The 15,072-nt window shown below is 44.6% G+C and overlaps 1 protein-coding gene across 1 annotated transcript in view; it reads right to left on the bottom strand.

Annotated features, from left to right (window-relative positions):
- Positions 1-14,680, bottom strand: part of LOC111953212 (neuropilin-2-like) — a 75,739-nt gene extending 61,059 nt beyond the window's left edge. Inside the window, 2 exon segments of the mRNA XM_023972334.2 lie at positions 5,184-5,361; positions 13,835-14,680. Coding sequence (XP_023828102.2) covers positions 5,184-5,361; positions 13,835-13,907 — 251 coding nt within the window. The 5' untranslated portion in view covers positions 13,908-14,680.
- Between the last annotated feature and the right edge of the window lie 392 nt (positions 14,681-15,072).

The raw sequence follows: 15,072 nt of genomic DNA, 5'->3' as shown, positions 1-15,072 counted from the left end.
GTCTGTGTGTGCGCTTGCATGTGTGTGTCTGTGTGTGCGCTTGCATGTGTGTGTCTGTGTGTGCGCTTGCATGTGTGCGTCTGTGTGTGCGCTTGCATGTGTGTGTCTGGGAGAGGGAGACACACAGCAACCACTCTGAAAACACCATGGTATAACCAGGGTGAAACCATTTCTCCTAACCCTTTGCCCCAGACTGTCAAACTCACCACTGAGAACAGAGTCTAATCGAGTTCACTTCCACCACTCTGTGGGATGAGTGTTGCACTTGACAAAAATTGCAAATATCTGTTCCTAAAATAGAGGCATGGCAGGTGTAATCTACACTCACAACTGAACTGTGTAGTTTATACTGACAAAATGCAATTTTGAGAGGTGTACAACAACAACAAAAATGGCTATGAATTTGTGTGAGTGTTGCTTCCATTCCGGACGATATATATATTTGTTACCACTATTCACTCTTAATCTAAAGTGCTCAACAACCACAGCTATATCAGGCGCTGATGGTCAACAACAGGGCTGAGGCCCAGACACTAAAAGGAAGTAAGGCTTCTTAGTCTGCCTAGCATAGAGCCACCTCATGCACCTCATGTACGCCTAATAAGGCATAAGTGCCTCTGAAATATTAAGTAGACGCTGGGAGAGAAATCCCAACAGATTCCCCCGGCTGCCGTCTTCAATCTGGCCTTAGAACAAAATAGCTCAAATAGCACTCAGAGCGGCCATCTCTGAGCCGTTGCTTACAGTAACTTTACAGTTACAGATAACTGGGGTTGCGTCCCAAAAGGCACTCTATTCCTTAATATAGTGCACTTCTTTTGACCAGGGCCCATAGGACGTGCACTATTTAGGGAATAGGGTGCCATTTGGGACAAAGGCTGGGGCTAAACCGCTAACAGCTAACCACAAAGACTCGATATAGGCCTATAGGCTACGGCCTAAGGCTTTTTAAAGGGGCATCGCCATCGATCCCGCCAGTCTGGTTGGTGTGAGTATCTACTGCTGGGATGCCCTGTATGACCTTCTTATGTCTGTATTAAAAAATATATGTTTCTCTCTGTCTGTCTGTCTGTGTCTGTCTGTCTTTCTCCCTCTCTCTCTCTCTCTCTGAGCATGAGAGAGTGTATATGTATTTAAAGACCGGAGTGATCGGTTGGTTGACTATTAGTGGCTATTGGTGTGGTCAAGTACACATGACCGTAATGCGACCATGACTCAGTGACCATGACTTGTGAATCTGGGCAGATCAGACCTGAAACAGTGGCCTCATTAATCTGCCCCCCCCCTGCCCGCCCCATATACACATACACACACTCTCCACGTCTGTTGCACATCAATTCCTCATTACAAGCGGAAAACGGCCATTGATCTGATTCCAACAGCTCCCATCTCCCCCCAGGGAGTGTAGCAGACACAGAGGATGATATCACACTCACACGTTGAACCTCTCTATTGTTACGCCTCAATGGCACTTCCCCGTGAATGAAAACTAAGTGTACGTCCCAAATGGACCCATATTCTTAATTAGTGCACTAAAATATGGAATAGTGTTTGGGGCCCCCCCATTTTGGGGATGCATTAGTATGGGGTGCCGTTTGTTAAAGTGAATGATCAATTCTACGGAGGAACCATGTTGCAGCCAGATATAAGAACTGTATGGATATAAAGCTCCTACTAAATCGTCACCTCCAGTTTGCCAATGTGGGGCCCATATATAAAAATGACCTATATCAAAAAAAACTGCATGAAAAACAATAATGAGTGGAAAATTGAATGCTTTGCGAAAGTGGTGTGTCAGCTTTATGGTGTGTGTGTGGTGTGTACTGTGTAGGTGTGCCGGCGAACATCCCTTTCAATAGTTTAATCCGCACTGTTGCAAAATAAAGTACTTCCAATACAAGCAGAAAGGAGAGAGAGAGAGAGAGAGAGGAGAAGAGAGGAGAGAGAGAGAGAGAGAGAGAGAGGAGAGAGAGAGAGAGGATAGAGAGGAGAGAGAAGAGAGAGAGAGAGAGAGAGAGAGAGAGAGAGAGAGAGAGAGAGAGAGAGCTAAGGAGAAAGTAGGATGCACCTCCTGCACTCCATATCGGTATCATCCCTTCAGCCCTGGTCCCAGCCAATGGCAGATTGCATTAGAGATATCGGCCTGATATTTCATCTCAGCCTTTATTGCATTTATTCCTCATCAATCTACTCTGGGCTTGGAGGTAAAAGCCATTTGGCACCCTGCCGGACTCTGCCTGAAATGAAATTCTGAATTAAAGTGCCACCTCAGATATGTGAAGTCTGCATAACACTGGATATTTTATTGCTGCAGCAGTGATGATCTGTGCGGTTGAAGCTACCAGAGCGTTTGACTCTTTGAACCCCGGGAAAGTGCTGGTTGGCCGGGAGAGGGATTAATTCATCAGTATGGTGTGGGTTATAATTGAAGGCTGACCTTAGGTGGGCCAACCGAACACTTTCCTTGAGTTCGCATGCTCAGGGTCTCAGAGTAATTTACTCTCAGGAGAGACCATGGCACTGACATAATGTGTATGAGGTGATGAGACATACAAAAGACATGTAACTGTAATTGTCCATAGATTAAAGCCCTTTACAACTCTCGCAACTATATCACATATTTACAATAAACACAGTCCATTTGTAATATTTACATTATATATACAGTATATTCAGATAGCATTTAAATAATACCCTGGCCAAGTCTCCTGCCCCTCCAGTGATTTATTCACTAAGAACAAAACGGGCCGAAATGAGGAGGGACAAACTTGAACTTGTTCAATTAAGAAACTCTTGTTTTCGTTTCAAAATGTTTTCCGTTGCCCAAAAATTGTTACTGTTTGCTACGGTGTGCACTAATGAATACAGTCCAGCATTACCGCTCCCTCACCTCAAACCAGGAGAGGAAAAACTCCAAGTCTCCCTGCTGTCTCCTCAGTCAGACATACTGCTATGCCTAATCACTCAGGAAGGAGGAAACAACACACAGCTGCACCAGAAACACTAACTGGAAGCTATTTGAACCCAGTCTAAAGCACCCTGTGGGAGATTGGGGGGGGGGGCGTGTCGGCCTGCACTTTGGCTTTCTCCACTTTGTTTTGTTGCTGTTTTGGCCATGAGGGCCTAGGAACACATCTTCAACAAACTAAATCTGTGTGKGTCCCAAATGGCACCCTATTCCCTATTACAGTACAGTGTTCTCTGGTCAAAAAAAAAAAAAACATCCAGGGAATAGGGTGCAATTTGGGACACATCCTACATAAAAAGGCTATAGCAGCATTAGTGAGAAAAGGGAGTTATAGGTTTGTCTTTATGAATAAATAACATTGTTGATGTGGCTCTCTTTTCTAATGGGGCTGTAAAGTATGGGCCTTTTTCTCTGAGGATGGGGGACAGGATGCGGAATGGATAGTGGTTGCCATGTGTTCCCTGCCGATTACACACGCTCTCCCAAACATGTGTGCATGTGCAGGTATACACGCATAAATAAGGAAATACACACACAGAGAGAAGCACGCACGAAGAAACACACACCCACACATGCACACTCACACACGCACGGGGCACACACACAAACAAACAATGGCATGTGCACCCACACWCAGCGTTTACAAAAAAGCACCCACACACATCTGAGTGGAAGTGTGAGAGGGCAAAGCTTGAGATCACACAGTCCCCTCAGGCTAATACAAAACCAATCCACAAAAAAGTAGAGCATTTCTGAGGAGGCTTTTCAATTCTCTCTCTCTCTCTTTGAAATACTGCTTAACGACAGTGAGCACATTCATTGTATCCGTCTATCACAGAACTACACATGCTATCTATGACTAGGGGGATTTTAATAGGGCATTACGTTACACAAGACCAGATAGGGACATCATCAAGTTCAACAACCACCCGAGCCACATAGAAATGGGAGTTATGGGTCTCCCGGGAGGCGCAGTGGTCTAAGGCACTAGCTGTGCCAGTAGAGATTCTGGGTTCGAGTCCAGGCTCTGTCGCAGCCGGMCGCAACCCGTGAGACCCAGCGTCGTCCGGGTTAGGGGAGGGTTTTGCCGGCAGGGATGTCTTTGTCCCATCGCGCACTAGCGACTCCTGTGGCGGGCCGGGCGCAGTGCACGCTGACACGGTCGCCAGGTGTACGGTGTTTCCTCCGACACATTGGTGCGGCTGGCTTCCGGGTTAAGTGGGCATTGTTGGTTGGGTTGTGTTTTCGTGGTATCCAACTACCAATTGGATACCACGAAATTGGGGAGAAAAAGGGGTAAAACAAAAAGAAATAGAAAAAAAGTTATAGATCTCATTCTCATTGAATGCAAGTCTAAGAAGAGGTAGATCTGTTTTATGTGCGGAATTTCTATGCTTCCCGTTCTTACGTTTCGTTTTTACGTGTTTTACTTTCAGTTTTGTACACCAGCTTCAAACAGCTGAAAATATTGCTTATGGAAAATATATTTCACAGCGATTTAGATAGTAGAATGATTCTCTACACTATACTTGCTTGTTTTGTCACGTAAACTGAAATTAGGTGAACTATTAGAATTTTTGCAACCAGGAAATGGCTGAGAAATGTCTTCATAGTGCAGCTTTAAGAGAGCAGTAGGAGGCAGGGGCTAAAGCCAGGCCAGAGCATGATGACTGACTGCTATGAGGTCAGAGAGACAATAGAAAGGCATATGATTCATATTATACATCTCTATGAAAGAGGAAACTGACCAAGCTGGTTCCCATCTGGCCTGTAATAGCTCCACTGAACTCTCTCAAATCTGTTTTCCTGTAAAATTCACCACATCACCCGTCTTTCTTTCAACCATTCTCTCCGTTCGTTCATCCACGTTTCTTTTCTCCTCCACCCGATCAACCTCATCCTCCTCTCTATTATCAACCAATTCTATTCGTTCATCCCCTCAATATTCAAGTATTAACCCTGACAGTCTTGGCCCTTTCTTACCTACTGTAATGGCCAAAACTGTAACTATGGCTAACTATGAACACTCTGTTACATATGTTTAACCAGTTAAAAGGCAGATCTGAAGTTAAAACCATCCCTGGTCAATCTCCCTCCTTCTCTCCCTCCCTCTCTCCTTCTCCTCCTCCCTCTACCATTTGTCTAGCCTAAGTATATCCAAAAGGCCTCCCTCGCCCTCTTTCCCCAAATCACCCCTCTCCCCCTTCTCTCTCACCTGCAGTCCAGTCTCTCCAGTTCAAAGTGGGGGTTGAAGTTGAGGACGATGCGCTGGGAGGGCTCCGGGGCCGTGATGACCCACTGGCAATTCTGGTGGGGCGGGTACTCCAGAGGGTAGCCCGGGGACGTGATGTACCCTGCGTCGCTGGCATCCAGGGTGCCCCCACACACCTCACCTGAGAGAGAGAGAGAAAGAGAGGGAGAGAGAGTATGAGAGTGTGAGAGAGAGAGAGAGATAGAGAGAGAGACATATGGTTAATACACAGACTCAAAACATCTACGAATAAAAACCTTGCTATTCAAGTGATAAGTTATTGATTTGAGAATGTGTCTTCTTATTCCATAGTGATGTGTGATGTAGTGACGCGCGATGTGTAATAATATCTGTGTCAGACATACGTAGTGTTCACATGAATTCTACTATAGCAACAAAATAGACAACCACGCGCACGTCCTCCCATGTAGACAAACTAATCCCACACCATGGCTCTTATCTCTCCTCTGGGAGCATTCTCTAAATGTAATTGTTGTTCTGGCAAGGCAATCTGCAAACATTAGAACACATTCCCTGATCCTATCGGCTCTCTCCCAGGAACAATAGCCTGCCAATAGCATCGCTCGGCTGGCCCAGACAGGAAGTGACAGCAGACCCCCTGTCTAGGGGTACAAGGGTTCACCCCGAATCTGTAATGAGAAGCCAGAGTAACAAAGCCTTTATTTTCGCCGTACGCCCACGCCTCGCTCGCCATTCCCTATCTCACACAAACACGCAAAGCACACACAAACACATCGGCAGACAATACAGTGAGGCCTCTCATCAGTCATTTTACTGCAGTATATGATTTTCCAGTCATTATTATTCTAAATGGAAGGCGAGATTAGGAAGACAAAAATGTCTCTCCACAATGTTCACCATGACAACGATGCTAGGGGTGGTTAACTCTTTCCGTGCTGACAGASGGCTGCGTTCCGATTCTTTACCCTTATCCCGAAGTGTGCACTCATTTACTCCCCCTCATGCATTTGGTGCAAGCATGGCTGGAGGGAGTTTCCACCATTATCCCAACACCAGTTCATACCTTTTAAATCCATGAGGGGGAGTGTACAAGTGAACAAATCGGGAGAAGGGTAGAGAATTGGAACACAGCCTGACCATCGGAAAAGGAAGACTGAGTGTGAATTTTTTATTTAACCTTTATTTAACTCGGCATATCAGTTAAGAACAAATTCTTATTCACAAAGACGGCATACACCTGCCAAACCCGGATGACGCTGGGCCAATTGTGCGCCGCCCTATGGGGCACCCAATCACGGACGGTTGCGATACAGCCTGGATTCGAACCAGGGTGTCTGTAGTGACACCTCAAGCACTGAGATGCAGTACCATAGACCGCTGCGCCACTCGGCAGCCCAATGATTATGAGGACATCAATGAAAATGGCGATGACTCAATATTCTGTTTCATCTGCTTCACCTATTCCCGAGTTATGTGAGCACCTCATCAAAGGAAGCAGGGGGAAAAGATTGGAGGGTTGAAATATAATAGACTGTTCAAGGGTTGACATTTTCAAGGCTATTGTATTTTAAAAGGCACACTTAGGATTTGGTGACATTTGATATAATAGCGAAACCCTACCATTCTTACTTGGGATAGAAACTCACACACACACACTTATGTATACACACGTGGGCATGCACACACGCACACACACATGCACACACTCCCCCCACATGCCAGTCCAGCCTATCACTCAACACACCTATCACTCAATACTGCAACCAAAGCTAAATAAAAAGATAACCAAAAGTAGAGAAAAGTCTCTTTATCTCCCCTGGAGGATTCAGACATGCAGGACTATAAAGTCTGCCTATGGCGTGTCCTTCTCTCCCCACCTCCTCCATGTCTGCATCTTAAATGGCACCCTTATCCCGATTTAGTGCACTACTTTTGACCAGGGCCCATAGGGAATCCCATAGGGTTCTGGTCAAAAGTAGTGTACTATAGACGGCAAGGGTACTCAAGTACTATTTGAGAAGGTCCGGTCACACAAATTTCCTAGTTGGCAAAACTCCGGATGGATAATGTAATTTATCACCATAGTAACAAACCCCCACTTCGCAACCCATGCAACCCCAAACTGTTCACACCCCTCTTGTCGGCAATTATACACATTTTGCATGGTAGAGAATTKAAWWWWWTKTTTTWAAGGTAATTTCCTGCAATTCCACGCATTCTTCTATGTCTTATGTGTCTTTATATGATACCAGGGGTCAAAGCACGAGCTCGTAAAAACAATATATACACCTACTCATTCCAGGGTTTTTCTTTATTTTTACTATTTTCTACATTGCAGACTAATAGTGAAGACATTAAAACTATGAAATAACACATATGGAATCATGTCGTAACCAAAAAAGTGTTAAACAAATCAAAATATATTTTATATTTGAGATTCTTCAAAGTAGCCACCCTTTGCCTTGATGACAGCTTTGCACAGTCTTGGCATTCTCTCAACCAGCTTCATGAGGTAGTCACCTGGAATGCATTTCAATTAACAGGTGTGCCTTGTTAAAAGTTCATTTGTGGAATTTCTTTCCTTCTTAATGTGTTTGAGCCAATCAGTTGTGTTGTGACAAGGTAGGGGTGGTATACAGAAGATAGCCCTATTTGGTAAAAGCCCAAGTTCATTTCATGGCAAGAACAGCTCAAATAAGCAAAGAGAAACAACAGTCCATCATTACTTTAAGAGATGAAGGTCAGTCAATGCGGAAAATTTCAAGAACTTTGACAGTTTCTTCAAGTGCAGTAGCAAAAATCATCATGCGCTATGATGAAACTGGCTCTCATGAGGCCCGCCACAGGAAAGGATGACCCAGAGTTACCTCTGCTACAGCTGCAGAGGATAAGTTCATTAGAGTTAACTGCACCTCAGATTGCAGCCCAAATAAATGCTTCACAGAGTTCAAGTAACAGACACATCTCAACATCAACTGTTCAGAGGAGACTGCGTGAATCAGGCCTTCGTGGTCAAATTGCTGCAAAGAAACCACTACTAAAGGACACCAATAAGAAGAAGAGACTTGCTTCGTGCAATGGACATTAGACCAGTGGAAATCTGTCCTTTGGTCTGATGAGTCCAAATTTGAGATTTTTGGATCCAACCGCTGTGTCTTTGTGAGACGCAGAGTAGGTGAACGGATGATCTCCGCATGTGTGGTTCCCACCGTGAAGCATGGAGGAGGAAGTGTGATGGTGCTTTGCTTGTGACACTGTCTGTGATTTATTTAGAATTCAAGGCACAGTTAACCAGCATGGCTACCACAGCATTCTGCAGCGATACGCCATCCAGCCTGGTTTGCGCTTAGTGGGACTGTCAATTATTTTTCAACAGGACAATGACCCAACATACCTCCAGGCTGTGTAAGGGCTATTTGACCAAAAAGGAGAGTGATGGAGTGCTGCATCAGATGACCTGGCCTTCACAATCACCCAATCTCAACCCAATTGAGATGGTTTGGGATGAGTTGGACCGCAGAGTGAAGGAAAAGCAGCCAACAAGTGCTCAGCATATGTGGGAACTCCTTCAAGACTGTCGGAAAAGCATTCCAGGTGAAGCTGGTTGAGAGAATGCCAAGAATGTGCAAAGCTGTCATCAAGTCAAAGAGTGGCTATTTTGAAGAATCTAAAATCTATTTAGATTTGTTTAAGACTTTTTTGGTTACTACATTATTCCATATGTGTAATTTCATAGTTTTGATGTCTTCACTATTATTGTACAATGTAGAAAATAGTAAAAAATTAAGAAAAACCCTTAGAAAATTAAGAAAATTAGAAGGTATGTCCAAACGTTTGACTGGTACTATATATGTATATTTATTTTGTCTTTTTTCCTGGAACAGAGGTCCGTATTGACCCCGTTCTGAGTCCAGATCCGGTCCGCGGTCCGCCAGTTGAGTATGGGGGATATAGGGAATAGGGTGCCATTTAGGACACAACCCATGTCTCCTATTGTATTCTCCAAAAGCTGTGCGGAGTTGTCAGTAGTACCGCCAGGGGAAGATTAAGCCATTTGGGAGAATCCTGCAGCCTCAGGACTTTTCCGCTCCCAGAACTGAGCAGACCATTCATGTACAGCTAAGGAGGAGGGCGACGGGGAGACGGGGGGTGGAGAGAGGGATGCCAGCAGGGAGAAAGGCAGGTAAAGAGGGATAGATGAAGGGGATGAGGATGATGAGGGGGGGTGAGGGAGGAGAGGGAGCGTGATGGAGGGAGAGGGACAAAAAAGTGGGAGATAAGAGGGATTGAGAGAGGGGTAGGAGGAATGGAGAGTGGCAGAGAAAGGTTGTGAGACGGAGACGGATTAAGGCAGAGAAGGAAGGGAGGGAGGTGATCGAGGGGGAGGAAGAAAGAGAGTGTGAGGAGGAGATGGAGAGAGCCTGACGAGGCTCATTAAGACATGACCATCCCTGTGGGGACTGACCCTGGAGGAGCTGATGGGCTGTCAGTAGGATATACAGTAGATGCAGGGGAGAGGTGTGGGGGGGGGGGGGTACGGACGCGCATTGTGTATGTTATCGACTGGGTTTGTCTTTGTATAAGTCCTCTGTTAGGGTGGATGTGAATATTTGTGTTTTTATGAATATACAGTGTGTTTTTCAGGGCACTATGTCTTATATGTGCATGTGTGTTTGTGTGATAAGGAGGGAGGATGAGGAGAGAGCGTTCAGTAGAGAGGTAGCCTCATGAATTATTGTGTCTGTGCTGGCTCAGGACTCCATCCATCTCCACACACGCATGCACACAACACTGCACAGACATGCCATAGCGACCTCAACATATATGAACAATGTTGATATAGAATATATAACATATATGTAGCAATAACAGTTGAGGCCATGTGTGGGTCTACACATAATGGTGTATATGTGCACATGTGTGAGTGTGTGCGTGAACTTGGATGCAAGCAAAATGTGTGCTTTAAAGTCTTCAAATCTACTGTACAAGTCTCCGTCTATATATACAGTATCTGCATATGACTGCACATCTGTGTGTGTATGCACCAATTTCTATTAGCGGTATTATCAGTGTACTGTGGCGTCACACTTTGGGAACAGCTGTGAATGTGTGGAAGGGCCATTATAAATCTCCCCATCATTCTCTCTCTTTTTTGCTCTCTCTCTCTCTCTCCCACCTTAATTAAAAAGTGATATCGCTTCGAGAGAGGGAATCAGGGGGACAGAGAGATGAGAGGCACTATTCGTTCATCCCTACACAGGGGCTGTGTCCACGACTGTTGTTAATCTAACCACTCCACACAAGACTGGAGGGAGGGAGACAGGGAGGGAGGGAGGGAGGGAGGGAGGGAGGGAAAGAGATTTGTGACTTTCAAAGCTCTTTACTTTAATCATTAGGCACCTACCATAAGGCCCTACCTACCTTTAGATAATATTAAAGTGTCCTGTATGGCTCAGATGGTAGAGCACTGACAACGTCGGTATCATGGGTTTGAGTTCCATTGGGGCCACCCATATGAAACTGTATGCACACACTAAGTCGCTCTGGATAAAGACATCTGCTAAACGACATGTTATAACTTCTATTGTTATTATATTAAGGATTAAGAAAAAAATGGAACAATACTAAATGAATATGCAGCAGAAATCGTAGTTATAACATAGCTATTCAAGTGTACACATTTAGACTTCAGTTCCAAAATGAACAACACACAGATTTGGTACCCTAATTCACCATTAGCATGCTAGACAAAAGCCTCCTCTCTAACCCGAGTTAGAGCACGCATGCATGTCTCTTCATAATAGGCTAAGTGGTTTTGGCTAATCAACTAAATGCATTGGGTTGGGTATAGCAATCAATTAATCAACGGATCAATTGACCACAAGCAGATGGTTGCGTTTCGCTGGGTTTTGCTTTGCTAAAATACTGCTGTCCAGATAAATGACCTGTGTGTGCAGTGTGTGTGCAGTGTGTGTGAGTGCGTGCACACACATTAAGCAGCAGACCGAGGGGCCACCAGCTAGCCGATAGGTGTATTATTTATGGTGACCTTGTTTATAATTTCACCCTAGTCGGCTTGTTCCAGGGGACTGGCGTGGCCCCCTCCTCCCCCCAGCCCGTCTCCTGGCCAAGGTATTGAACCACAGCCCCTTTGTTTTTCAGCTCTTGAATGCTAACAACTACAGTTCTGACCTTGTTTCTCCGCTGCTGATGTGTTATAGGAGTCTGGGGCAGATTAAAAAAGATTCTGGGGGAGAGAGAGGGAAAGGGGGGGGGGCAGCGGAGAGGGGCCATGGAGAGGGAGACAGTGAGGTGGGGGAGACAAGAGAAAGAAGCGAACGAGGGAGAGAAAGAAGCAAGCAGAGAGAGAGAGGAGGAAAATAAAGCTTTTCATTCATCTGCATTATAACAGATAGAAAGGTAAACATACAGAGACAAAGAAGACACACACTGGTCCTGTATGTTCAATTAATTACTAGTTAATTATTACGAATGACTTAATTATACTAACACAATCATGAGTCACACTGTTGTGGTTACATTCTGTGCATCCCAAATGTCACCCTATTGTAGTGCATTACTTCTGACCAGAGCTTATTCCCTCCTTTAGCCCTATGGGCTCTGGTCAAAAGTAGTACACTAAATACAGAAAAGGGTGATATTTGGGACAAAGACACAGACTTCTCTCTTCTGCTCTCCGACCCCCGAGTGTAGTGTTCATTTTCATACGCCCAACATCATCAGTTCCTCTTCCTGCCCTCTGTTCTTAAAACTCTGTGACCCTGCTGTTTGGTACTCAACCCCCTCCTGTCAAATACTGTACCCTTCCTCCTCATCTCTATCTGTTTCTCTCGTGCTCTCTCTCTCTCACTCTGGTGTTTGTCCTGAAAAACATGCTCTTGTCCTGCACAACATCTCTGTCACTCTTTCTCTCACAACCTCCTGTCTTTCCCACATCTCCTTTTTTCTCTCTCTCGTGCTGCTGTGTGTATGTACAAGATGTGCTGTTTTGAGGAGGACAGGAGAAGGCTGGAACAGTGAGTGCTTTGGCAGGCTGAGGTATCTGAGCAAGCTGGGGGAGAGCTGCCAAAGGCCCACATCTGTCTCTGATCAACGGGCACACAGGCAGCCAACACTGCAAACAGATCATATTGAATCTCTCTAAATGGCAGGTCCAAAACCACTCTCACACACACTTGAATGTATGCAAACAAGAATCACACACACACACACACACCACACACTTTGGAGCACATTCTAAGGAAGAACCATAGGACTAGTCCCGTAAACCAGCCAGGGATGCGACACTGAGTAGGGCACAGAGACAGAGCAGAACGGGAGTGAGAAACCAGACAGTGTTTTAAAGCTCAGGAGAGCTCTACATCGGGAGTCGGAACTTAGACAAGATTCCAAAACTACAACCAAAAGAACAACTCTTACGCATGAATTATGGATACAACTACTGTGACTTAAGAAGCAAGCCAGCTAGTGTAAAATCAGCACGATTCCCTGAATGGAATGGAAGGTGGCCTTTTGTCAAAATGTGTCCTCTGGTCTTAATGTTGCAGCGCGAGCGGAGAACTGATTGTGTGGCGCCGCCTCGAGCTGCGGAGGCACAAGTGCGATTCGGGCACAAACCATCACCATAATGATTGCAAGACTCTTGAGATAATGAGCGAGTTGTTGGTGTTCTTGTTGATATTAATGATGATGGTGGTGGTTAGTCTAACTAATATTCTTGTCATTATCCACTAACAGCAAAATACCACTTGAGGCGCATTATTTTGGTTTGGTCAATGGATTATGTTGTCTACAGACGCGTATAGAGTTTAGCATTCATTCATGAACTCTACCAAGAAACACAACAACAAAAAGAAAGTAGGTCCGTTTTTCCCCCTTTTTTAATTATATAATTATTATGGAATTATCACCCTACAAAGCAGTCATTGGGCTATTATATGCTAATGTATGTAGGGTTATTACTTTAAAAAAATCTGTGATCATAAAATTACAAAACCTGCCTAAGATGAACGGCAGTGGAACTTTTTAACATGTACCCCCCCATGCTATGGCAACTTTTATTAAATGGTAATGACCTATTTTGGGGGCATAATAGAATAGCTTTTGAGTATCAAATAACATATCACCCAGTAATTTTTCATGGGTGGAATATTGTCCAATTACTCTTGGTATACGAAAGAAGTGGAATTGCAATATTGTTCTGGACAAACTAGGATAACGAATGAGAATGGGCTCATCTTTCAAGGCTGAGAGAACATTTTGTGGGAAATACCAGTACGCTTACACTACACATGATAGACATTGTCTGATAACCAGTAGGCTATCTGATGCCATTCACGGCCTATGTGTTGAAATTCCTGATTTGAAACAAATGGAGCTCGTGCTTTAAAACCAAACGAGTTTTCCAACCCTGAGAAAAACAAGCTATTTTCCCTGTCAGTCTCCAAGACACAGGTATAATAAAAAAAACTATGTTATAATAAAAAAACTATGTGAGCTTTCAGTTTTTATCATAGTTTAAAGTAAATTCAGAATTTAAATCACCCATAAAGGGTAGTGTCGGGTACATTCGGACACGTTTCTTGACAGCCCATGTGTTGAAGAGAACTTACCCTTGTCTCCACGGACTCCTGGTGTTAGACACATTGCAAGTAAAAATCCAATCAGCGATGGTAGCATATCCATTTTGGCAATGTTCAATGTCTTGTTATTTATAAATGTTACCTCCCAGGATCAAATCAGTTGTCCATCAAGAAAATACACACCCTTTTTTGCAGAAAATGTAGAGACCCTTTTTTTCCAGAAAATGTAGGAACAAATGTTATTACTCCACGTAGCCTATTTTACTAAAACAATCAACGAATAATGTTTGTTCCAAGTGTACTTAATTGAATAAAAATGGGCTAAAGACAGCGGTGAACAGCTTTCCCTCCGAAGCAGGCATATAGGCTACTTGACACTGGGATGCCACCTTATAACTTTAATATTTTCGTCATGACTGGGTTATCTAGCCTCGTGGAGCAACGTGGATGAAATAAACTCCTCTTAATTCCCCGGTTCCATACAGAGCTTGTCCACTGATTTGGAACCTCCTGGGGTATTTCCTACAGGGTTTGATAAGCGGCTCTTAGTCTACCTCCAAATACGACTGAAGCGCTTGCCTTTCCCCCCTTCTCTCTCCTGTGCTCGCAGGGATTCCAGGACTCCGGTCATTTACTCCTGCATTTACGACCGATAAGACACAGTTGACTGAACTATCAACCGACAAGAAGTCTCCGTATTTAGGACAAGAATGGAGCGCAAATCATGAGAAGTGTGACGAACATGAATATAATATCTTCCGAAGGAGAATTCATTCCATCTCTGGGACCACTCTAGTCTTTCTGTCTGTAGCGGAGTGTCTCTATGCGCTCCAGCGGCGTGTGTATGTGAGTGAGTGAGAGTGTGTGTAATAGCACTTTTGAACAGAGCAGCTATCGCATTACAGTCAGCGCCTCGGCTCCGCCTCTGGTTGGTTGTTGATCATGGAGAGGTGCGCGCACACTCGTAAAACACACAAGCGCGCGGGCACACACACACGCACACACTTCACATGACGCCAATAGATAAGGGTTCAACAGATAACGCACACACTATAATCTCAGGCTCGGGAGTATTTCCACAGGCTATTTTCAAGAGAGAAGAACCAAAGAAACCAAAATAAAAAAAGGGGGAAAAGTGAAGGGGGGTGGAGGAAGGGGAGTAGTACATGCATTAGGGCTCCCGAGTGGCGCGGCGGTCCAATCAAATCAAATCTAACGTTATTTGTCACATGCGCCGAATACAACACGTGTAGTAGACCTTACCGTGA

The sequence above is a fragment of the Salvelinus sp. IW2-2015 genome, linkage group LG27, assembly GCF_002910315.2.
Source record: "Salvelinus sp. IW2-2015 linkage group LG27, ASM291031v2, whole genome shotgun sequence".
Classification (NCBI taxonomy): domain Eukaryota; kingdom Metazoa; phylum Chordata; class Actinopteri; order Salmoniformes; family Salmonidae; genus Salvelinus; species Salvelinus sp. IW2-2015.
This window is presented reverse-complemented; position numbering and strand designations above follow the sequence as displayed.